Genomic DNA, 26,617 nt, shown 5'->3' with positions numbered 1-26,617 from the left:
AGAAGAAGAAAAGAATACAGTTAGAAGCAGAAGAGAAAGAAAGAACAGAGCGGAGAAAGGAGGAAGCTGAACGAAAGAAGAAGTTAGCCGAAGAAAAGGAAAGAGAAGCTACAGCAAAGGCGAAGGAATTAGAGAGAAAGAGACTCGAGGCCGTAGAAGCTTCAAGGAGGAAAAAGGAAGAGAGGGATCAAAGACTTCTCGAGACAGAGACGTTTAGAGCCAATAGAGAAAATAACAGAGAGAAAATGAAGAAATACAAAGAGATACTAGCAAGACAAGAGAAAGGAATAATGTTAGTAACAGAAGAAGATAAGAAGTTACTCGAAAAAGTCCGGGAGGAAAAGAAGGAACATTGGGAAGGGGGGATAAAGCTTGAAATGACGGATTACGAAGAAGACTGTAGTGGTTTGAAAGCACGAATAAGGGACACCTACGACGTTGTGGAACACAGCATTGGAAAACTTGGCGACGTAAAGTGCAAGTACTGTGATGCTTTAAGGTGGAAAAGGGAGACAGAGGGTTTGTGTTGTAGATCGGGACAAATCCCAGCTGTGAAACCCTCTGAGATAAAAAACGAAGAGTTCAAATCACTATTTGAAGGTGTTACCCCTTTCTAAAAGATTTCTTAAGAACACAATCGGGTTTAATACTGTCTTTAGTTTCAGTTCCTTTGCAACATCCAAGATATTGGAAAATGCAGCTGAAAAAGCTATGGTGTACAAGATAAAGGGTGCTATATACCACAGAACCAGTTATGTGAGGCCAGAGTTATTAGTGGGAGACAAGGAGACTCGAGGTATGTTTTCGGACGAAGAAAAGTTTTCCAACGGAGACGTAAAGGACTTAACACGGAGAAGACCTAACGGGGTTGTCGATAACTTCCTAGATCTCTATTTCTATAACAGTAGAGAGGAACAAATTAGACTCAGAACCTATAAAGTCTCTAAGTTGTTTTTGGAAGCACCTATAAGCGAGGAGAAAAAATCTACTAAATCCAGAAGAGAAATAGAAGAAAGAGAGTACAACGAGAACGAGGAGATAATTCGTATAATATTCAACTACCTTCTCGAAAACAATAAGTGTTTGAGACAGATTTTGTCTGAAATAGAAAACTCCAGGGAACTGATAGCATTGCATATTGAAAAACAAAGAGATACCACAAATGAATCTCCAACTTAAAGCGGTTGAAAACTTTGAAACGAAGGAACATAAAGGAGTTTACCACCTTCCGACATCAAATGTGACTGTGGGTGGTATAGTGAATCTAGACGACGAGCACGATCCTCTTTTAATAAAGATAACCAGTCCCAAGAAGGATTCGAAATATAAAATTAGGTTTGTGGATCACACCAGTTTCTTTTATGATCCGTTCCAGTACCCTTTATTGATACCCAACGGAGATATGGGTTACACGTATCTTTTGCGGTCTCTGAAGGCTAACAAAGCTGGGAACGAGAAGAAGATTTCTCCGTGCGCATATTACGCTTCTATGTTTATGGAAAGAGAGAACTGTTTCACAGCTCTCTTTCAATGTCGAACACTGTTCCATAGGTTCGTTATTGACTGTTACGTGAAGGCTGAATCAAATCGATTAGATTATATCCGTTTTAACCAACATGAAATCAGAAAAGAGAGGTCCGATATTCTTAAGAGTGATTCAGCCCATAAAGGGCAACGAGTGCTACTTCCTAAGTGTTTCGTGGGAGGCCCGAGATACATGAAAGAGAGGCAACAGGATGCGTTAAGTTTTGTGTCAAGATACGGTTCTCCGGATTTTTTCATAACTTTCACTATGAATCCGAAATGGAAAGAATTGACACTATACGGCGACACTATTAACGTCTGTAATCGTCCAGATATAGTTAGTCGTGTTTTTAAACTCAAGGTAGACCAACTAATGAGAGAGTTATTAACAGATAAAATATTCGGAGAAGTCTCAGCTCATTTGTACAGCATTGAGTGGCAGAAAAGAGGCTTGCCTCACGTTCACATTCTTCTATGGATGAAACGTAAAGTGACTGAAAATACCGTTTCGAGCCTAATATCCGCCGAGATACCCGACAAGAAAAAACACCCAGAACTGTATGATATTGTTACCACTAACATGATACACGGACCGTGCATAGGCTACGATGAAAGCTCCGTGTGTTGTAATGGGAAGAAAAACGATAGAGGGACGTGCCAGAAAGATTTTCCGAAACAGTGCCGTTCAACGATAAAATTCGGAAACAACGGCTACCCTCTCTACAGGAGAAGAGCTGTGGGAGAAGGAGGTTTCTCCTTTGTGAAAAAGTTAAAGGGACAGGAAGTAACTATCGACAACTCATGGGTGGTGCCTTACAACCCCTATCTTTGCTTGAGATTTAACTCTCACATAAACGTAGAGTGTTCAAATTCTATTAAGGCTATAGCGTACGTTACAAAGTACGTCAACAAAGGATGTGACAGAGTTCTATTCACTAAAACCGAGGGAACCGAAGAAATCAATGAAATTAAGAACTTCACGGATGCAAGATTCGTTAACTCCAACGAAGCAACTTGGAAGATATTCAGATTCCCCATACACAGTAGTTACCCTCCTGTTATGAATCTGGACCTCCATTTAAAGGACGAAAACGAAGTATTCTTCAACGCCGATTCCTCAAAGGCAGACATAAAAAAGAAGGCAAACAGAGACACTCAGTTGACAGCATTTTTCAAATTATGTAGCGTTAACGAGTACGCAGCCACCCTAACTTACAACGAAGTAGCTGCTTACTTCAAGTACAGCATTCCGAAATCATGTTGGGAGGAGAGGAAAGGTAACACTCACGCTATTGGAAGGATAAGAGCTGTAACGAACAAGACAGTAGAACTGTTCTATATGAGAATGCTTCTAACCCACAAGAGAGGTCCCAAATCCTTCGAAGACCTCAGGATGGTGGACGGTGTATTCTACGGAACTTACAGGGAAGCCGTTAAGGCTATGGGTCTTTTAAAAGATGAAGAGACTTGGAAACAGACTATCCTGGAGATAATAAACTACACAAATGACCGCAAAGAACTTCGTTCGACTTACGCTAGCATGTTAGTGTTCTCGGATCTAGAAGACCAGAAAGATATCTGGGAAGAAACAAAGGATCTCTTCTCGAGTGATTTTCTATATCTTAGAGGGTTGAAGGATTACAACGACGAAATATACCTCGATGCTCTTGACGACATCCAGGAACAAGTTTTCAATTGTGGAGGAGGAAACATAGTCCACTACGGCTTACCTTCTTCCAGAAATGGAGAAAAGTCTTCAAACGTGATAAGGAGGGAGAAAGCCTATAATTCTAAAGAATTGTCCGAGACAGTGGAGAGAGCTCTCCCTCTATTAAACAGAGAGCAGAAGATTTGTTACGATAAAATCATTGAAAGTGTTGGTTGTGAGACGGAAAACAAAAGCAAAGCGTTCTTCTTAAATGCACCTGGTGGGACAGGAAAGTCCTTCCTTTTGAATCTTCTTCTAGACACAGTTCGTTCGAAGAGTAAAGTGGCTTTAGCTGTGGCTTCTTCGGGTATAGCAGCTACTGTCCTTCACGGGGGAAGAACTGCCCATAATATGTTCAAGATACCACTGATGGAACATAACGAAAGAAAAACATGCAACATAAAGCACAAGTCCGAACTAGCTCGATTGCTTCTTATGTCTTCTTTGATTGTGTGGGACGAAGCAGTGATGGCAAATAAGAACACAATCTCAGCCCTGGATATCACTTTGAGGGACCTTTCCGGTCTTGATATTTTCATGGGAGGAAAGACGTTCGTTTGTGCTGGAGACTTTAGACAGATATTACCAGTTGTAAGAGGAGGAGGAAAGAACGACGAGTTGAACAGTTGTCTGAAATCAAGTTACTTTTGGCCTTTCTTCGAAGAGTTAGAACTGATAAAGAACGTTCGACTTAAGAGTGAAGACGAAGAAAACATAAACTTTGCAGAGAAATTATTAGAAGTTGGAGAAGGAAAGTACAAAGAGTGTCACTTCGGAGAAGGTTTCGGGGTGTTAGTTGACAGCAGAGAAGAGTTAGTTGAAAGAGTGTACAGAGGAATGGGAGAGAACATATTTAACGTCTCTTTCTTTGAAAAGAGAGCTATAATATCTCCCACGAACAACGACGTCGAAATCATTAACGAGTTTGTGTACAATAAAGTGATTGGTAAGGAAGTGGTTTACACGAGCGTAGATGTCGGTTGTGAATCAATAGAAGGGATGGACGTTCAGGCGTCAGTTTTCAATTCTATGGATAGCCCTTCCATTCCTCCACACAAATTAAGGTTGAAGGAAGGAGCAATTGTGATGGTTATGAGGAACATTTGCCCTCCGAAAATCTGTAATGGGACTAGAGTTATGGTAACAAATTTGAGAAGGAACGTTATTGTTGGAAAGATTTTAACTGGTGTGTACAGGAACACACAGATCTTACTTCCTAGAGTTACTTTAGAGGCAACAGACACCCCTGTAGCCTTCAAGAGATACCAGTTCCCTGTCAAACTCTGTTACGCTATGACAATAAATAAGTCCCAGGGGCAGACGTTTGAGAAGTGTGGTGTGCTACTGGATTCATCACAGTGCTTCGCACACGGTCAACTATACGTAGCGTGTTCTAGAGTTACAAGCCACGATTCCCTCATAGTTTTTCCAGGATATACAAAGAAAGGGGAAGAATACGAGTTGAGACCTTGGGTGAATTGCGTTTATGAAGAGGTGTTCTGTGATGTGGATAAAAGTAAAGTTTCTTCTTTGGAGGATTTAATCTTTGAAGATAACTCTGCAACCTCAAGGATACCAGAAGAGGAACCCGATCAATCCATAGTCAGCATATCACGTTCTGTGTTCGAGAAAACAGAAGGAGAAGTAGCTGCGATGATCTTACCAGAAGAACTCTTCGAAGAAGAGAACTACTTGAGTCGAGGGGAAATGGAGGATAAAATTTAAGAAATCGAAGAGAAGATTGGAGAGAAGATTGAGGAGAAGATTGAGAAGATTGAGGAGAAGATCGGAGCTAAGGATACCAAAAACGAAGAAAGATTTGAAAAGATTGTCTACGAAATAGATGAGATTAAAACCATGTTGAAGGATTTCGTAAAGAGAAAGAATAGCAGCGAAGAAGAGGACAGTGAAGAAGAACTCACACCCAAGAGAAAAAAGAAGAAACTACATTAAATGTATAGTTCTAAGGTGTTTTAAGTAAAAGGCAGATGAAAATCTTTGGTTTTATTAACTTTTTTATGTGTATCATCAATGCCCGAAGGGCTGGGTGCGAAGCACCCGCGGGCGGAGCCCGCCTCGCCGAAGGCCAAGCACACCTGGCGTAGCCAGGTCCGGCGGAGCCGGGTGCTTGTACCTTTCAATTTAATTATTCTAAAAATCAAATAACCCTTAAAATTATTGTCTTCATAGTGTCGACATTTTTATTCTTTTTTTTTGTAATAAAATAATTTACTGGAGGGGATAACGTTGTTACATACATACAGAAATTCTCTACGTGAAAAAATAAACACATTAGATATATAAATAATTAAAAATAAAGTAAATAGCTTCATAATAACAATACGATAGACTAAGAAAACAAAAAACAATCAAACGACAGGGAAGTGGCAACAACGAGTCAACTGCAAAACGATGCGACGCGACGCCATGATACCAATGTAGGGCATCGCTTGAATATTACTCCGCAAGCAAAGTCCAAGAACAATGCAGTGTTCTGGGTCCGCAGGGAGGAGCCAAGATAAGAGGGTGGAGGGGAGTGGAGTATGTTAGGGATGGAATGGGTGGGAGTGGATTTTATGCCTTTGTTTTTGGGCTCCCTTAAAAAAAAAAAAAAAAAATGGCATATGTATGTCAATCTAAATAGGATAATTGGAAATCAAGGATATAGACTAAGTCTGAATTATACAAATTCGAGGCAAGATAGAATAAAGGGGTGAGTAGCAGACGGACGGGACGCCGCGAGCGTTGCTCCTCTCCCGTTGTACACTACAAGTAGGTAAAATCACACGTCTTGATGGCGCAGTAGTACCGTTCGTAACCGCTAATCCAGCGGTCCCAGTTCGATTCTCGCCCAGGGCTGAAATCATTTCAGCATAGCTGTACTGCGAGCCGGTACTCCAACTCTCATGAGCAAAGAGATTTGTGTGTGCGTTTATGTTCACAGCATTACCCATAGATCGGTCCATATACGAGTTTTGAGCTCTCTTCCGGGAGGGCAACAGTTGTCAATCACGAGTCCAACACGTGATCCTTTTGGATTACGAGTAAATATTCGTCTAGATACGCGTGTTACACGTTTTCGATTTTGCGCGCCGTAAAAGACTATAAATGTATTCAAACCTACGCTATTTTTCAAATTGTACGCACGTTGCTGCAGTTTCGCCTCCCACTGACATGGTTTGTCGTCAAACTCTACGGGGAATCAACTCCATTATCTATTTGCGAGATAATGTCATGCAACGGCCGAAAGAACGCGTAGATTAATGCCTCAACATATACAGTATATCTATGGGAGACCTATTCAGTCGCCTACTTAAACCTTTCTTATATATATATATATACATATATATATATATATATATATTAATATATATATATATATATATATATACTTATATAACTATCCCACTTGTGTACATACTACCGAATGCGCTAACGTGGCGGGGGTGAGTCGAGTATAAATATAAGAAATTGTTCTCAATTTGTTTCCCTCTTGATAGCGCAATGGGTTAAGTCACTGTACATTTGTCTCCGAATATGCTTTCATACAGCTCCTTCTTAGTCTCGATCGTATTTGCAGGGAATTAAAATGGAAAAAGTTCATGTCGTTAAGATGAATATATATATATATATATATATATATATATATATATATATATATATATATATATATGTGTGTGTGTGTGTGTGTGTGTGTGTGTGTGTGTGTGTGTGTGTGTGTGTGTGTGTGTGTGTGTGTGTGTGTGTGTGTGATTCATCTTGGTTTTTGGATCACGTGTTGGACTTGTGATCGACAGCTATTTTCCTCCCGGAAGAGAGCTCAGAGCTCGTACGACCGATCTATGGGTAATGCTTTGACATTACACGCACACACACACACAACTCCCCGCCCACGATTTGGAGTAACGACTCGAAGCGCAGCGATACTGAAATTATTTTCAGCCCTGGGCAGGATTCGAACCCGGACAGCCGTAGTGACAGTTTGGGACTCTACCAACTGCGCCACCGAGTCATGTGTGTGTGTGTGTGTGTGTGTGTGTGTGTGTGTGTGTGTGTGTGTGTGTGTGTGTGTGTGTGTGTGTGTGTGTGTGTGTGTGTGAGTGCGTGTGTGTGTGTGTGTGTGTGTGAGTGCGTGTGTGTGAGTGCGTGTGTGTGAGTGTGTGTGTGTGCGTGTGCGCGCGCGCGCACGCGCATGCAGTTAGAATTGCACTGAAAATTTCATCCTAAAAATCCCCTCCAGCGGACGGAAAATTCCCTTATTATGACGACATGACTTCTCAATTACAGCCAAAGGAATTATACATTTTAATTTTTCCCCTGTTAATTAAAATCACTTGACACGAAATGTACAAAAACATGAATATCGAATATGAATATGTTGAAAGCACGACTGAGATTTTGGTTCAGCCTAGGGCTGCTGCTGCCGTTTCGTACAATTTTGTACCAAAACTTACAGAAATGGCGGCATGTGGCAACTGCGCCAGTATCATTTTTCTGCATATCAACGGGATGATGTTCTAAACATTTAAAAACTCAAGCTGTTGTTTATAAATCATATAACTAGTTATCAAATAATAAATGGTACATCAAAATATATGACTTTTATTGGTAATTATGTTCCTTATAAAATATTGTACCCCCAAAAGAGACGATTTTTCGGTAGAAAAAAAAATGTACGCTTAAGTTTCACCTTTCTTTTTGCCATGATAATAATATAAAAAAGAATCTTTATATTTTACTGAACATTTTAGGGCATGAGGGCAACGCTGGAACTTCAGACCTGCAAACTCTACATTTCCCGCCCAAACTGTCCTCCGAGAAATATTAACTGATTAAAGCCAGGACTGTGAGAAATTGCAAGAAGATCTTGTGAGGATGAGAAGCTGGTCAGAGAAGTGGCTGATGAGATTTCATCCCAAGAAGTGCTGTGTGATGAGAATCGGGAAATCAAATGTGGACAATAGGAAATATTCTATGGAAGAAGAATTGACAGGAATCAAAGTGGAGAAGGATCTGGGAGTTGTAATTGATGATGAGCTGAAGTTCACAGCACACTTGGCTGAGAAAATCAATAAGGCAAATAGACTAGTTGGGCTAATAAGAAGAACTTTCGTAACATTGAACGAGACCATATTCAAGTCATTATACACTGCACTAGTCCGACCACATTTGGAATACGCTAATCAGGTATGGTGTTCATACAAGAAAAAGGACACTGAGGCTGTGGAAGCAGTTCAAAGAAGAGCAACAAAGTTGGTCCCTAGCCTGAAGGATTTGCCTTACCCTGAACGATTGAGGAAATTAGACCTTCCTACACTATCATGCCGTAGATCAAGAGGGGACATGATAGAAACCTTTAAAATTGTGAACAATTTATATGATAGTGAACTTACCGGTTCAGTGACTCGAGGACACACCAAGAGGATCCACAAGCAGTGCCCAAGATTGGACATCAGGAAATTTACTTTCTGCAGTCGTGTTGTGAACAACTGGAATAGTCTTCCTGATCATGTTGTGAATGCAAATTCAGTTGTGAGTTTTGAAAAGAGATTGGATAGTGTATGGAAACATCAAGATCAAATATTCGATTACACAGCTCAAATATATAACAAACACCTAGACCACAGTGACCACTAGACCCCAGATGACCTAAGTTTTAGTCATTTAGAGCCGGAGCCACAGGCTCAATAGCCTCTTCCGGGACCCTTCTATGTCTATGTCAAATACTGGCCACCTGCCCGCCCGCCCATCTCCCGGAACACGCGACTGACTGCACGCTAGCTAGCTATCATTATATTGCTTCGCTGCCTAAATGATCACTTTTTGTTGGGTTATTTCTTTATAATAACAATAATAATGACAGAAAATAATCAAATATGGGTACGTCTTTGACTTTCCTCTTCCCAGTCTCCACAAATTAAGCATTCATCCATAAACAAAGCCGGACATCATCATCATATTCATCGAAAGGGTCGGCGGCCATGAGTCCCCAACCAACCAGCCTCTACTGTGACTATACATAGGTTTACTTTCTAATATTTCTGTATCAATGTCTTCTGTACCCGGCGTGACAAAGTTCAGTTTCACAAAGACGAATTGAACATGGCGCAAAACAGGAAAAAAAAATAAAAAACGCGCGACAATCTTAAGCACGCCAGCCACAACAAAACGGAGACAAACTCGTTTAGTCCCCTTAGACCCTGATTGGCTGACGTATAAAGTGGGCGGAGTCATGGAAGTCGAAATCCGTGATGAACGATACATTGAGACTAAACGTAATACATCGCTCAGACGCTCTCTGACACATCACGAAAGTAGCCGACCCGAATGTGACGCAACATTCTGCAACGTCATCGCATATTTTTTATAACTCTGTGAAAGATGCCCACGGTATTTTTGTCACGTTTTGAAGAATAACAAAATAATAATAATTATTAGCTCTACTAGAAATGAAGTAAATATAATCAATACTAAGGACAGAGACGAGGGCGAGTTATCGACTACAGAAAAGTTTCTAAAGACCACAGCGTACTTTCTCAAACAATTGGAAAGTCGCAGTCGGCGTTGCAGACGACTTCACTGTGGCCACGCAAGTGGCCTAGCCAAGAAAGCAACTGCTAAATGAATACAAGAAATCAAATATTATAAAACTAAATTATAGCAATTAAAAATTCCCCCGAAAAATAAATAATAATAATAACAACAACAGCAGTACTGTTTTACTGACAAAAAATATTTAGTTTGTTCACAATTTACAATACCATAGTTCTGTACATATTCGATATTAGACACCTGAATAAAAAAAAAAAAAATACTACAAACCTCTACGCATTTGTCCAAACCTGCATTCGCCCGCACCATATACCAACGTACAGGCATCTAGTGGAAACGGTTAAGAACCACCGACTCAAGTGATGATGATGATGACGATGATGATGATTATGATAATGATGATGATGACGATGATGATGATTATGATAATGATGATGATGACGAGGAGGATGACGATGGTGATGATGATGTGAATCACACACACACACACGTACACACAAACACATACACATACACACAAACACGACTCGTGGTTAAAGTGGTAGAGTTACCGGCTGCCACTACGCCTGTCCGGGTTCGAATTCCGCCCAGGGCTGGAATAATTTCAGTATCGCTACGCTGCGGGGAGTTACTCAAACTCTCGTGGTCGGGGAGTTGGTAGTTGTGTGCGTATAAAGTCACAGAATTATCCATAGATTGCTCATATATGAGTCTGAGCTCTCTTCTATACATCATCATCATTATCATCATCATCATCGTCGTCGTCGTCGTCGTCATGTTGGACTTGTGATAGACAGCTATATCCCTCTCGAAAGATGATGATGATGATAAGAATGATAATAATAGTTACAAAATAGAGGGATATAGCTGTCGATCACAAGTGCAACACGTCATCCAAGACCATGGTGAATCACACACACACACACACACACGGGCGCGCGCACTCTCTCACACACACACATAAACACCACACACACACACACACACATACTCATATACACACACGCATACATGCACACACATACACACACCACACACATACTCATACACACACACACACGCATATATGCACACACATAAACACACCACACACACACACTCATATACACACACGCATACATGCACACACATACACACGCCACACAAACACACACACACACACACTCTCACTCTCTCTCTCTCTCTCTCTCTTTACAAGACGCGAATAGAACAAATTTTTTTTTAACGATTTCTCTGCCAAATGTGAAGGAAGACAACGACATAAAGAACCAAAATCGACGGCATTTTGCCTAGTGTGAATAATGGAAATCGACGGCCTTTTTGCCTAGTGTGTACATGAAATTCGACGGTAATTTTGCTTTGTGTGTAGATGAAAATCGACGGCATTTTTGCCCTGTGTGAAGGAGGAAATCGACGGTATTTCTGCCCTGTGTGAAGGAGGAAATCGACGGCATTTTTGCCTTGTGTGAAGATGGAAATCGGCCTAGTGTGAAGATGGAAATCGACGGTATTTTTGCCTAGTGTGAAAATGGAAATCGACGGTGTTTTTGCCTAGTTTAAGACGACGTGAAAGGGAAATCAAGATTTTCGGTCAGCACTTGGCCTTACGTAACACTGAACGAAACATTCTGAGAAAAACGTGTAGGGAAAAATGTTTCAAGAAGAAAAGACGATGAATTTTGACAATTGGGTTCTTATTAAAACTGAGCAAAACATTCTGAGATAATTCTTAAATACATGTAGAGAGATTAGGTTAAAAAATATAGAAGAGACGATGAATTTTGACAATTGTGTTGAACGAAGCATTCTGAGAAAAATTTTGAACACGTGGAAAGATTTTAAAAATATAGAAAATGTGATGGATTTTGATGCGACGTGACGTCATAACGTCGGCATCAGAGCGCGGGAAGATTTTTGGGTCCTTGTGTATGGTCATCGCGAATAAAACAAAAAATAAACGATTTTTCTGCCAAATGCATCGACATAGAAAACCAAAACCGACGGCATTTTTGCCTAGTGTGTACATAGAAATCGACGTAATTTTGCTTAGTGTGTGGATGGAAATCGACGGTATTTCTGCCTAGTGTGAACATGGAAATCGACGGTATTTTTGCCTAGTGTGAAGATGGAAATCGACGGTATTTTTGCCTAGTGTGAAGATAGTAATCGACGGTATTTTTGCCTAGTGTGAAGATGGAAATCGACGGTATTCTAGTGTGGAGGAAATCAACGGTATTTTTGCCTAGTGTGAAGATGGAAATCGACGGCAGATTTGCCCTGTGTGGAGGAAATCGACGGTAGTTTTGCCTAGTGTGAAGATGGAAATCGACTGTATGTTTGCCTAGTGTGAAGGAGGAAATCAACGGCATTTTTGCCTAGTGTGAAGATGGAAATCGACGGCAGATTTGCCTAGTATGTACATGGAAATCGACGGCATTTTTGCCCTGTGTGATGGAGGAAATCGACGGCATTTTTGCCTAGTGTGAAGATGGACATCGACGGTGTTTTTGCCTAGTTTGAAGATAGAAATCGACGGTGTTTTTGCCTAGTTTAAGACGACGTGAAAGGGAAATCCAGATGTCATGGTCATGGGAGCGAAATTTCCAGGTCAGCACGTGGCCTTACGTAACACTGAACGAAACATTCTGAGAAAGCCGTGTAGAGAAAAATGTTTTAAGAATATAGAAAAGACGATGAATTTTGACAATTGTGTTCTTATTAAAACTGAGCGAAACATTCTGAGATAATCTTTAAATACATGTAGAGAGAAACGTTTTAAAAATATAGAAAAGACGATAAATTTTGACAATTGTATTGAACGAAACATTCTGAGAATTTTTTTAAACACGGAGAGAAAAGGTGATGGATTTTGATGCGACGTGACGTCATAACGTCGGCATCAGAGCGCGGGAAGAGTTTTCGGTCCTTGTGTATGGTCATCGCGCGTAGGCAACTTTTTCCTTGACTTTTGGCTATGAAGACATATTTCTGTATTTTGAGGACCAAAAACTCGATGGAGATAGTCAGGAAACTTTATACATATATATATATATATATACATATATATATATATATATATATATATATATATATATAAATATATATATAGATATACATATATATATATATATATACATATACAAAAATATCGTTATCGACGTCACGAAAATAATGACGGCAATGGAGCGCGGTGCATTGTGGGATTAATGACGTCTTCCCCAATGTGAGAATCTAAAACTTAGTTTTTTTCTTTTTCTTTTTGTCATCTATGCATGAGCACAGTTGTATGATTAAGCAGTAGATTATATTTCTGACAACAACATATTTCCACCAAAATGTATTTCTTGTCCAAACTGGCGCATTCCGTGTACAATATCTTCATTTGATTCCTTTTTCCTTAAAGAACCTAATATTGCAAATTAATTGACAAAAGTAATTATAAAGATACCAAGTATCAAGATAATATAATGTTAATCATCAAATTTCGCAAACACAATAGCAAATGTACCTCCAACCCCATTTGAATAACGACAATATGACTTCCGTTGCAGACATCTAGACGTCTCTAAGGACATATTCATCAGCATACGACGGAAAGATAATTTGTTGTTCGGAGATTTGAAAAGTTAAAATTGTAACCATATATCAAAATCACACGAATCAAAATGCCATAGTCAATATTATCCCATTGTTCATAATCGCACACATTTTTCCAGGATGTTGATAGTATTAATAAACACAATATTCATGTTAAGGTATAATTTAATTTGATAAATTCATTAATGAATATAGGTTACAAAATTCAAATTTTCAAATAATATTTCCGTTACATCTAGCAAAGATGAAGGATTGTGTAAACCTAGATACGGATGTTAGACACACTGTTGAATTGTTCTTAGGGATGTCTAGGTTTCTGTAATAAGCGAAGTCATATTCTAGTTGTATTCAAATGTTGGAGGTTGGAGGTAGGATGTCGGAGGAAAAATAGCCCAGTGTGATTGATAACCCTCCTGGAGGTCAGCAGCCAATCGGCCATATTGGATTTGTAAGTCTGCACCTAGATGCTACGCAAGTTTGACGACAATTATTAAAAGATCAAACTATTTGTAACGAAAATCCCCTTAACGATAAGAAATATAAAATAATGAAAATAATAATATATATTTTGGGATCCGGCGAATTTACCGACAACAATTCATCGATATACACAATTCATCGAAAAATAGAAATATTCAAATTTGAAATATATAACTAGGTTGTGTTTTCATTCTTGATTTAGCATACTTTTACCTTTGATAATGAAATAACTACTTTCATAACCTTTATTTAGGATGAAGAATTTCTTTTCGTAGTATTTATCAAGAATAGTTAAAATTCTTTAATGACAGAACCATTGAAAATGACAAATTAGTTTAAACTAAACTTACAACTATATAATATTTTCTCATTAAAATAGCCCAATGTCATGGGTGAATTATTTAGTGCAATTATGTGAAATGTTTTCACTACTGCTCGACACGACGTCACACGGGAATATATTAGACACCAATTAAAAATTATCCTAGACTGGCAAAAATCATGCTTAATCTTTTATTCTTCATAGAAAATTAGGTTTCTATAATATTTTCTTATTAAAACTGCCCAATGGCATGGGTGAATTATGACCATTTAAGTATATTAACTAAAATGTTTTCACGACCGCGCGACATGACGTCACACGGGAATATTTTAAACAAAACTAAAAAATATGCTAGACAGGCAAGAGTTATGCTTAATCTTTTATTCTTCATAATAGATTAGGTTTTTATAATATTTTTTCATTAAAATAGCTCAATATCATGGGTGAATTATGCCCATTTTAGTATATTATGTGAAATGTTTCCACGACCGCGCGACATGACGTCATACGGGAATATGTTAGATAACAACGAAAAATTATGCTAGACTGGCAAAAATCATGATTATTCATTTATTCTTCATAATAAATTAGGTTTTTATATTTTTTCATTAAAATGGCCCAATGTCATGGGTGAATTATCCCCATTTTAGTATATTATGTAAAATGTTTTCACGACCGGAAGGCGTGACGTCACACGGGAATATGTTAGACAACAACTAAAAATTATGGTAGACTGGCAAAAATCTTGCTTAATATTCTATTCTTCATAATAAATTGGGTTTTTATAATATACTTTCATTAAAATAGGCCAATGTCGTGGGTGAATTATGCTAATTTTAGTATACTATGTGAATATTTTCACGACCGCGCGACTTGACGTCACACGGGAAAATGTTAGGCAACAGCTGAATATTATTCTAGACGCAAAAATTATGCTTAGTCTTTTATTCTTCATAATAAATTAGTTTTTTTTACAATATCTTTTCATTAAAATAGTCCAATGTCATGGGCGAATTATGCTCGTTTTTAGTATACCATGTGAAATGCTTTCACGAGATGACGACATACGGGAATATATTAGACAACTAAAAATTGTGATAGACTGGTAAGAATCATTCATAATCTTTTATTCTTAATAATATATTACGTTTTTACAACATTTTTCATTAAAATAGCCCAATGTCATGCGTGAATTGTCCACTGTAGTATATTATGTGAAAAGGTTTTCACGACTACGCGACATGACGTCACACCGGAATATGTTAGACAACGACGAAAAATTATGCTAGACCGGCAAAAAGTCATGCTTAATCTTTTGTTCTTCATAATAGATTAGGTTTTTATATTTTGTTTATTAAAATAGCCCAATGTCATGGGTCAATTATGCCCATTTTAGTATATTACGTGAAATGTTTAAACTACCTCGAGACATGACGTCATACAGGTACATGTTAGACAACAACTAAAAATTATGGTGGACTGGTAAAAATTATCTTTTATTCTTCATAATAAATTAGTTTTAATGCCCATTTTAGCATATTATGTGAAATGTTTTCACGACCGCGCAACATGACGTCACACGGGAATATGTTAGACAACTAAAAATTATGCTAGACTGGCAAAAATCATGCTTAATCTTTTATTCTTCATCATATATTAGGTTTGTATAATATTTTTTCATTAAAATAGCCCAATGTCATGGGTGAATTGTGCCCGTTTTAGTATATTATGTGAAATGTTTTCACGACCGCGCGAAATGACGTCACACGGTAATATGTTAGACAACTAAAAATTATGCTAGACTGGCAAAAATCATGCTTCATTTCTTATTCTTCATAATAAATTAGGTTTTTATAATATTTTTTCATTAAAATAGCCCAGTGTCATGGGTGAATTACGTCCATTTTAGCACATGCCGTCACATGGCGTTGTCCTAAGGTGATCTACGTCGTACCTGTACAGCCCGGAAGACGAGCGAGCTCAGTATGACCACGACACTGATAAGACAATGACACTTCTCCGGATGGAGGCTATGGAAAGATTCCCGATAGGTAGGCACCCGCTCCCTCCCTCTCCAATGACATCAATTGGTAACGTCCTGTAGCGGGCGAAGGGACGAATGATGACGTCATATCGTATGGCATTTAGTGACGTCACAGATGCAACTTCAGGAGGTAAAATGAGTTCTTGTAATACTTTCTTCTCCTTGACTTCCTTTTTTTTTTCTTATCTTCCTCTTCCTCTCTCTGTCCCCCTCCCTCTCTTTTCTCTCTTGCTCTCTCTCAGGGACGTTGAACTGGTTCGCTGCGCACCCGACGCCGATGGACAAGTCGTCCGACAACAACGAAGGGATTCCCCTCCATGGGAGAGACCCGAAGCACAAATGAACCCTTGCTTGGTGCAAGCGAGCCCACCCTCCCGGGACAAGTAATTCATTGATGATGATGATAGTGATGATGATGATGATGATGATGATGATGATGATGATGATGATGATGATGATAATGATAGTGGTGATGATAATGATAGTGATAGTGATGATGATGATGATGATGATGATGATGATGATGATGATGATGATGATGATGATGATGATGATGATGATGATGATGATGATGATGATGATGATGATGATGATGATGATGATGATGATGATGATGATGATGATGATGACGAAGACGACGACGACACGTGGAGCCTTACCGTGCGAACAACCCTCTTACACACAATGACCAATCAAAAGAGGAGACGTGCAACCAATCAGCATACGGAATGTCAACATCTAAGCTCCACCCTTAATTCGTGACGTCATAAGGTACCGCCCCCCTCCCTTCCCCGACAACGCAGCAGCAACCACTTCCGAACAGACTCCGTCGAGACATATCTACACACACACGCGCGCGCACACACACGCATACACACACACACACAAACAAACACACACACACACACTCTCTCTCTCTCTCGATGGCGCGGTTGGTAGAATCCCAGACTGTCAGTATGGCGGTACCGGCGGTACCTGGTTCGAATTCTGCCCAGGTCTGAAATCATTTCAGTATCGCTGCACTTCGAGTCGTTACTTCAACTCTCGTGGGCGGGGAATTGGGTGTGTGCGTGCGTATAAGGTCATAGCATTACCCATAGATCGGTCATACGAGCTCTGAGCTCTCTTCCGGGAGGGAAATAGCTGTCAATCACGAGTCCAACACGTGATCCAAAGACCAAGGTGAATCACACACACACACAAACACATACGCATACAATATGTATGAGTATATATATATATATATATATATACATACATATTCTATGCGTATGTGTGTGTGTGTAATTCACCTTGGTCTTTGGATCACGTGTGTGTGTATATATATATATATACATATATATACATATATATATACATATATATATATATATACTCAATATACTCATACATGTCACCTCACAGGGTGCCTGGGAAAGGTTGCCGTGCTCGGAATGTATGTGTATAAAATGTTCATGTTATACTTTTGTGTTATGCTTTGTGATCAAGACCCTAAGGATCGAAACGTTAAGGCAGTAAAATTCTTCCATTATTCCTCGTATATTTTCTCCGCCTTCAGTTACATTTGTCATATTTTAAATCAATATATATATATATATATATATATATATATATATATATATATATATATATATATATATACCTACACATACACCTTGTGGCGCAGCGGTTGGAGTTCTCGCATGCCACTACGGCGGTCCGGGTTCGAATCCTGTCCAGGGCTGAAATAATTTCAGTATCGCTGCTCTGCGGGTCGTTACTCCAACTCTCGTGGGCGAGGGGTTGGGTGTGTGTGTGCGTGTAAGGTCACAGTATTACCCATAGATCGGTCATAAGAGCTCTGAGATCTCATCCGGGAGGTTAATAACTGTCGATCACGAGTCCAACACGTGATTCAAGACCGTGGTGAATCACACACACACACACACACACACACACACACACACACACACACTCACTCACTCGGTGGCGCGGTTGATGGAGTCCCTGACTGTCACTACGGCGGTCCGGGTTCGAATCCTTTCCAGGGCTGAAATAATTTCAGTATCGCTGCGCTTCGAATCGTTACTCCAACTCTCGTGGGCGGGGAGTTGGGTGTATGTGTACGTGTAAGGTCACAGCATTACCCATAGATCGGTCATACGAGCTCTGGGCTCTCATCTGGGAGGTTAATAACTGTCGATCACGAGTCCAACACGTGATCCAAAGACCAAGGTGAATATATATATATATATATATATATATATATATATATATATATATATATATATATATATATATATATATATATATATATATATATATATATAGATGGATGCAAAGAAATCCCAAACAGCACGTGATTCACAAAATATGCAAGTAATGACTAGGAAAATGAAAACTTGGTAACCGACCGTTTGACAAGTGCGTGTGTGTTCGTATGTTCGTGCGAGTGTACGAGTAGTACGTGCTCGTATATTTGTGTCTGCACGTGTGCCTGTTTCTATGCACGTGTGTCAATGTGTGTGTTTGTATACGTGTGTGTGTGTGCATGTGTGTTATCTTATTGTGTGTGTGTGTGTATGGACGTTTCTATGTTATCTTATTGTGTTAGTGTGTGTGCTTTTGTATTTGTATTTTGTGTGTAATTGTGTGTGTATTTGTGCGTATGGTTGTGTGTTTGTGTCTGCGTGTGTGTGTGTGTGTGGTTGTGCCTGTGTGTGTGTGTCTGGGTGTGTTTGTATGTGTATTTGTGTATTTACCAAGTTGTATTATACGGGAAGGGGAGCTATGCTCGCGGTGACCCGTTTCTGTATCTTGCAAGATCAAGTTTGTTCTTAAATTATTGTATTGTGTTCATCCAATTCAATAATAACATTTTCGTGAATATAACTAATCTACTTCTCGCGTTCAACGCTCTGTTATATATATTTTTCATTTCTAAGGCCATCACCTGTGAATTAGAACAATTTTATTCAACGTGTCTGAAATAGTGACAGACTTTATTTTCTTAATTTATTATTGTTATTATTATTTTGCATCAGGGTGCCTTTAGGCGAACTTGCTTCACTCGCAGCCAACCAGTCGTCTCCGTTCCCGTGATGTCACTGCTCTCGATTGACTCTCAGCCAAACAGTCAGCTCCATTCCCGTGACGTCACCGCTCTCTGCCGATTAGTCGTCAGCAATTTTGGGCAGACGGACAGCTTTTATTATATATACAGATATATTATTGTCATTATTAGTGTTAATTTCATTAGTATATTTCTAGTGGGAGGGAGTAAAGGATAGAGTAGAATTGGGTGTGGAGGAGGAATGGGGATGGTTCAAGGAGGGAGTCATGAAGTGTGCAAGGATGATGTGTGGAACAAGAAGGGCAGGGGGAAATAGAAGAAAGGGCAGTGAATGGTGGGATGAGGAAACAAAGAAGGTTGTAGAAGAGAAGAAGCGAGCATTCACAGATTGGTTACAAAATAGGACGAGGGAGTCATATGAGAGGTACAAAGAAAAGAAAAGAGAAGTAAAGCAAAAGGTAAAGGAGGCAAAGAGGAGAGCAGATGTGAAATGGGGTAAGAGTATGACAGAAAATTTTGAAAGTAATGAAAAGATGTTTTGGAAAGAAATTAAGAGAGGAAGAGGAGGCGAATCAAGTAGAGAAGAAAAGGTAAAAGGTGCAGATGGACAGATGATAATGGAAGAGAAGGCAGTAAGGGGAAGATGGGCAGAATATGTTAGGGAGTTGCTAAATGTGAAGGAGGATAGTAGGGAGGGAAAGATAGTTGCAGTGGGAAATGCTAAGAAAATGACCATGATGAGTGAGGAAAATGGAGTAGAAATAAGGAAGGATGAAGTGAAGGCAGTTGTTAAGATGATGAAAGCAGGTAAGGCACCTGGTCTGGATGGATGACATGCAGAATGTCTAAAAAAAAAAGGAGGTACATTGATGGTGGACTGGCTGGTGAGGTTATTTAATGTTTGCTGGAGAGAGGGTAGAGTGCCGGAGGACTGGAGGAGTGCCTGTATAGTTCCACTTTGCAAGGGAAAAGGGGACAAGTGTGAATGTAGTAGTTTCAGAGGGGTTAGCTTGTTTAGTGTAGTTGGGAAGGCTTATGGGAGGATCTTGATTGAGAGGATTAGGAGAGGAACAGAAGGAGTAATTGGTGAGGAACAGTGTGGATTTAGGATGGGTAGAGGTTGTGTAGATCAGATTCTTGTGGTAAGACATATGTGGGAAAGCTATAGGAAAGGGGAAGGATGTTTTTTGGGCTTTTATGGATCTGGAAAAGGCTTACGACAGGGTAGACAGAAAGGCACTGTGGGAGGTTATGCAGATATACGCGATAGGAGGAAAGCTTCTGGGAGCTGTCAAGAGTTTTTATGAGGGTAGTAGAGCTTGTGTCAGGATTAGAAATGGAGAGAGTGAGTGGTTCGAGGTAAAGGTGGGAATTCGTCAAGGATGCGTTATGTCGCCCTGGCTGTTCAACTTATACATGGATGGGGTAGTGCGAGAGGTAAATGCAAGGGTAGTGGGTCAGGGATTGGAGATGGTTGAAGAAAATGGAGAAAAGTGGGAGGTGAGCCAGTTGTTGTTTGCGGACGACACTGCGCTTGTGGCAGGATCGGAGGAGGGATTGAGGAAGTTGATGACAGAGTTTTGGAGAGTGTGTGATAGAAGAAAGGTGAAGATAAATGTGGGTAAAAGTAAGGTGATGAGATGTACAAGGGGTGAAAGTGGCAGTAGACTGGAAGTGAGCATTAAGGGAGAGCGACTGGAGAAAGTGGATAGTTTTAGATACTTGGGTGCAAATGTGGCAGGAAAAGGTGGAGTTGGGGTGGAGGTAGAATGTAGATTTAGAGAAGCGAGTAAATGCCTTAGTGGATTAAAGAGTGTAATGAGGAATAGACATTTGGGAATGGATGCTAAGAGTGATAGAAGGAGTGATTGTGCCAACAGCACTGTATGGGACAGAAACATGGAACATAAGAGAGGAAGAGAGAAGGAGTTTGAATGTGTTTGAGATGAGGTGTCTGAGAAGTATGATTGGGGTTACTAGGCTGGATAGAGTGAGAAATGAGGAGGTGAGGAGGAGAACAGGGGTGGAAAGGGAGTTGGGAGATAGGGTTGATGAAAGAGTATTAGGATGGTTTGGACACATGGAAAGAATGAGTGAAGAAAGACTAGTAATGGAGGTATGGAAGGCAGATGTGGAAATGTCTGTTGAGGAAGGACGGGAGAGGACAGAAGACAGGGGTGAATGGAGAATGGTTGTATATGGATGATGTTGTGATGCATGAAGTGGAATGGGTGGGGGGATGGGGGGTGAGGTAGTATGTGTGAGCAAAATTTGACGCAGCCCGAAGGGATTTCTCCCCGTCTTCTCCTTTTATGCAATGGGGGGACGGAGAGGGGGGGTCGCCGATTTAATGAGGTGGCCTTGCTGTGGATGTGCTGTGTCTTGCGACACTGCTTGTGACCCAGGGCAGTGGACAAGGTGCAGGGATGACCCGTCATCCAGGAGGTGCTAAGATAAGAGGGAGGGTGGAGGGGTGTGGAGTGTATTCAGGGATGGCATGGGTGGGAATGATGTTATGCCTTTTTTTTTTTTTTTTTTTTACCTCCCTTGTAAGGGGAAAAAAGCCTTGGTATATGTATGTATGTATTTGTTATTTATAATATATTACTTATTTATTATTTATAATTTATAATTTAATATTTTATTTATTTTTAGTGTTTATTATTGATAATTTACTATATGTTATTAGCTGTTATTTATCCTATTTTTATTGTATTTATTTCATTTATTATTCATTTTCTATTGTTTATTATTACATATTTTTATTATTTTATATAATATTTATTAATATAAGATATCTATACTTTATTATTTATTATCCTTTATTACTTAATATTTATTATTCGTTAATTGATATTCATCATTTACCAGTATTATTTATTACTCAATATTTATTTTTATTATCACATATCATTCATTATTATTTATTATTATTTATCATTGTTTATTATTCATCATTTATTAATCATTAATATGATTTATTATTTGTATTCATATGTGTTATTATTTCTGTGGTTGGCTCGCTGGCTGGCTGGCTTTATGGTTGGCTCGCTGGCTGCCTGGCTTTATGGTTGGCTCGCTGGCTGCCTAGCTGGCTGGCTGGCTGACTGGCTGTGTGGTTGCCTAGCTGGCTGGCTGGCTGTGTGGTTGCCTAGCTGGCTGGCTGGCTGTGTGGTTGCCTAGCTGGCTGGCTGGCTGACTGACTGGGTCGTTGCCTGGCTGGCTGGCTGGCTGACTGGGTGGTTGCCTAGCTGGCTGGCTGACTGGGTAGTTGCCTAGCTGGCTGGTTTTGCTGTGCGGTTGTTTAGCTGGCTGGGTGGCTGTTTGACTGTGTGGTTGGCTTTTTGGCTGTCTGGCTGGCTAGGTGGATTTGATGCTTCCTGGATGGTTGTGTGACTCTCTGGCTGGCTATGTGGCTCTTTGGCTGGCTGGCTGGTTGTATGGTTACGTGGCTGGATGGCTGTAGGGCTGGGTGTCCCTCTGTGTGCCTGTTTGGCTGGCAGTGTGGCTGGTTAGCTGGTTGTGTGGCTGGCTGCCTGATTCTGTAGCTGTGCGGCTAGCTGGCTAGCTGTGTGGGTGCCTTGCTGGCTGTATGGCTACATGGCTGGCTGTGTGACCGGATGGCTGGCTGTGTGGATGTGTGCCTGGCTGGTTGGGTGACTTTGTGGCTGTATGTGCTGGCTGGCTGGCTGGCTGGCTGTGAAGCTTTGTGGCTGGCGGGGTGGCTGTGAGGCAAGCTAGTTTGCCACAATGCCAGCCAGCCAACTTCCCATGATGCCGCCCAGCCAGCCAACCAGCCAGCCAGTCAGCCAGGATGCTAGCCAACCACCAAGTCAGCCAGCGAGCCAGACAACCTGACAGCCAGTCAGCTAGCCACACAGCCAGCCAGCCAATCGTGAAGACAAGCAGCCAGCCAACCAGACAGCTACAAAGCAAGCCAGTCAGTCACACAGTCACACAGCCAGCTAGGCCAGCCACACAGCCAGCCAGCCAATCGTGAAGACAAACAGCCAGCCAACCAGCCACACAGCCAGACAGCTACAAAGCAAGCCAGTCAGTCACACAGACAAACAGCCAGCCAACCAGCCACACAGCCAGACAGCTACAAAGCAAGCCAGTCAGTCACACAGTCACACAGCCAGCTAGGCCAGCCACACAGCCAACCAACCAGCCACAAAGCCAGCCCGCCAGCCACCCAGCCAGCCATAGAGCTAAACAGCCACAAAGCCAGTAACACAGTCGCACACCCAGCCAGCTAGGCCAGCCACACAGCCAACCAACCAGCCACAAAGCCAGCCCGCCAGCCACCCAGCCAGCCATAGAGCTAAACAGCCACAAAGTCAGTAACACAGTCGCACACCCAGCCAGCTAGGCCAGCCACACAGCCAACCAACCAGCCACAAAGCCAGCCCGCCAGCCATAGAGCTAAACAGCCACAAAGCCAGTAACACAGTCGCACACCCAGCCACACAAACACCCAGCCACACAGACACCCAGCCAGCCATATAGGTGCACAGCCACCCAGACAGCCATAGAGCTGCACAGCCACCTAGACAGCCATAGAGCTGCCCAGACAGCCACACAGCCACCCACCCAATAACACAGACGCAAACCCAGCCACACAGACACCCACCCAGCCATACAGACACAAAGCCAGCCAACCACACAGAAACCCAGCCAGCCAGCCACACAACCACAAAGCCAGCCAACCAGCCAGCCAGAAAGTCACACAACTAGCCAGACAGCCGTACAGCCAGCCAACCACACAGGCACACAGCCAGCCAGCCAGCCAGCCAGCCAGCCACACAGCTACACAAACACACAACCAGCCTGTCAAGTGGAGATATCTATCTTGATTCCGAAAAATGCTAAGAACATTGAAGGATCCTAACCCGACTTTCATTGATTACATTTGACACAGATTGTGTTGTAAAATGCTCATTATGCTTATTTGTTTGAACGCACCGATGCAGTGGTTATTTAACGCTTCCAAATCGTAATTCTATCTACGTTTTGGTAGTTTCTTCCCAAGTGAAGAAAAAGGATTTACTGCACCCATCTCCAGGGTCTCGAGGAGGCGCGCGCGCCATTTCAGGGGGTGGCTTGTACTTTCGACGTCATTTCAGAGTTCAATTCCAAATGGAGTTTCTTGGGTTTTATGGTATGCCAAAGTGCTGAAATGATCCGCTCTGTGACATTTTCCCCCTCTTTTTGACAATAATATAACTAATGCTCCTGGACTATACATGTACTCAATAGAAAACGAGCCCAGAAGAATGGTGACGTCATGTCGCTTGCCCCTGACCAACCTCAGTGGAAATGCGATCACGTTTATTTTTCGTATATTTCACCTCACTCTAAGTCAGGCACCCGCGTCCTTTCTTGCAACTGTTATTTGACAGAGGGAACATAATGCATTTTGATACGAATGCCTTTATCAGATAAAACTGGCAACAGATATCATTTCTAAGAACGAGAGTTTCGGGGACCTTACCAAGGCGAGCTTTGATAGAAAGCGGAAAAGCACCCTCCGGGTTTCGAGCGCGGGACCCTCGGGACGTGGCTCCGTGACCCTAACCACGAACTACGCTTCTTAAATAAAAACTTTTCTGCTGTTACGTTCTTATCCGTGTGTACCATCACAGCACGGCGCCGGGCAAAAAAGGATGGAATCAGAAACTTGAATACTTTACATCGAGCTCATTGGGATTTTCTATAAAAGCTCGCTTTTGCTCTTATTAATTCATGTTTGTGGTCAAATTTATCTGATAAAGTATTCATATTGAAACGACGACATTCACACCATTAAATGATAATGAAAGTAAACATGCAGGTACTTTATCCTGCAATGAGAAAAAAAATAAGACGATTCCGTCGAGTCAGAACGTGTCTGCAAGTTCTCGCGTGGTCAGAGGCAAGCAAGCGGCAGGACGTCGCGTCGTCGCCAATCCTCCGCGTTCGTTTTCTGTGGAGTGTGAAGAAAACATCATATTCGAGTTTACAGTGATAAAACAGCAACACGAATATCATCAACGAAATGGCCTAGCAAATGTAATCGTTGGACTAAAATATCCATGTGACCAAAATTATGCAGCAAAACCCCTCAGTTCCAAATGTAATTACCCCTTGCCCGTAATGCGAGAGAACCAAACATATAATTGAGAAGAAATAGACGTGAAAAAACACAAAGAATGAACAAATATATGTGTAATTGGCCTACCAAAGATGGACCTAAAATCCACACATCAGGCTGCACCACATTTAACACAGGAATAAACGTAGGAACAAACTTCACATGACGAGTCCAGTGTCGTTGACCAACCTATGGGTAATATTGTGACCGTACACGCACATACCCGACTCCCCGCCCACGAGAGTTGGAGTAACGACTCGCAGCATAGCAATACTGAAATTTCAGATCTGGGTAGGATTCGAATCCGGACCACTGTGTCAAGAGTTTCGATCGCTACCGCTGCGCCATCAAACCTTATCTGAGTTATTTTACCTAGTTGTATCATACGGGAAGGAGCTATGCTCGTGGTAAATTTGTGTGTATTTATTTGGTTGTGTGTGTGTGTGTGTGATTTCAGTAACAATAAAATATTAACAATTCTTGTCGGTGCAAATATAATTACTTTCACTCTTGTCGCATCTTCGCGCATGAAATGCATATTCTTCAACACGTATTTTAGCGTGGGGAAGGGAGGTAGGGCGCAACTCTGTCACGACTACCAACTGTACAGGAACATCGATGATTCTGTTGTTTCACTCGTCTCCCACGAACACCTAACACTACCAACCGATACTGTTTTGAATGACTGTACGTACATACATACTTTACACACATAAACACACGCACATGCATGCATGCACAGGACCGTTTCTAGTTCATCAGGCAATAATTCGTTAAGGCGCCCCCCCCCCTCCCTCCCTCCTTCTGCCCTCCGGGCTGGAAATAATAACCGGCTAAAATGTGAAATGTGCTTTCAAACATTAAACACAGTTGCATCAAGTATCAACACTTTCATTATTCATTTATTTTCGCGTTTGCACTTGTATTTATTTATTTATTTGAATTATTCACGTAAAAAAATACTTGTCATTTATTTATATATTAATTTTGGATGGCAATTTGGCGCCCCCCCCCCCAGCAAATGGCGCCCCAGGCGTTTCTTTAGACGACTTTGGGTCATCAATCGGCCGTCTTCAGGAGTATTAACCTGCGATAAATGTACAGGTGTAATTGTGTGTTACTCGTGACGTGGCTATTCATTTGGTTCATGATGACATTGGGGAGGTAACACTCGAGGGGGTAGTAACCTTTAGGGAGGGAAGTAA

At 41.0% G+C, this 26,617-nt stretch overlaps 1 protein-coding gene across 1 annotated transcript; it reads left to right on the top strand.

Moving 5' to 3' along the window:
* The first annotated feature begins 1,402 nt into the window (after positions 1-1,402).
* On the top strand, positions 1,403-24,876 carry LOC143026781 (uncharacterized). Its single transcript, XM_076187554.1, has 6 exons — positions 1,403-2,665; positions 2,888-3,221; positions 3,492-3,823; positions 4,109-4,590; positions 8,617-8,746; positions 24,721-24,876. The coding sequence occupies exons 1-6, from the start codon at positions 1,403-1,405 to the stop codon at positions 24,874-24,876; spliced, it is 2,697 nt and encodes an 898-aa protein (XP_076043669.1).
* The last annotated feature ends 1,741 nt before the right edge of the window (positions 24,877-26,617 follow it).

Source organism: Oratosquilla oratoria, chromosome 7 (assembly GCF_046742065.1).
Source record: "Oratosquilla oratoria isolate Oo_2021 chromosome 7, ASM4674206v1, whole genome shotgun sequence".
Taxonomy (NCBI): domain Eukaryota; kingdom Metazoa; phylum Arthropoda; class Malacostraca; order Stomatopoda; family Squillidae; genus Oratosquilla; species Oratosquilla oratoria.
This window is presented reverse-complemented; position numbering and strand designations above follow the sequence as displayed.

Excerpts from the sequence above, each read along its gene's own strand:
- LOC143026781 (XM_076187554.1), top strand. The coding sequence starts at position 1,403 with ATGGGTTACACGTATCTTTTGCGGTCTCTGAAGGCTAACAAAGCTGGG. Across the intron at positions 3,222-3,491 it reads CCAGGAACAAGTTTTCAATT|ACACAGTTCGTTCGAAGAGT; the intron begins GTGGAGGAGGAA and ends ATCTTCTTCTAG. Across the intron at positions 8,747-24,720 it reads ATAGTCTTCCTGATCATGTT|ATAAAACTGGCAACAGATAT; the intron begins GTGAATGCAAAT and ends TGCCTTTATCAG.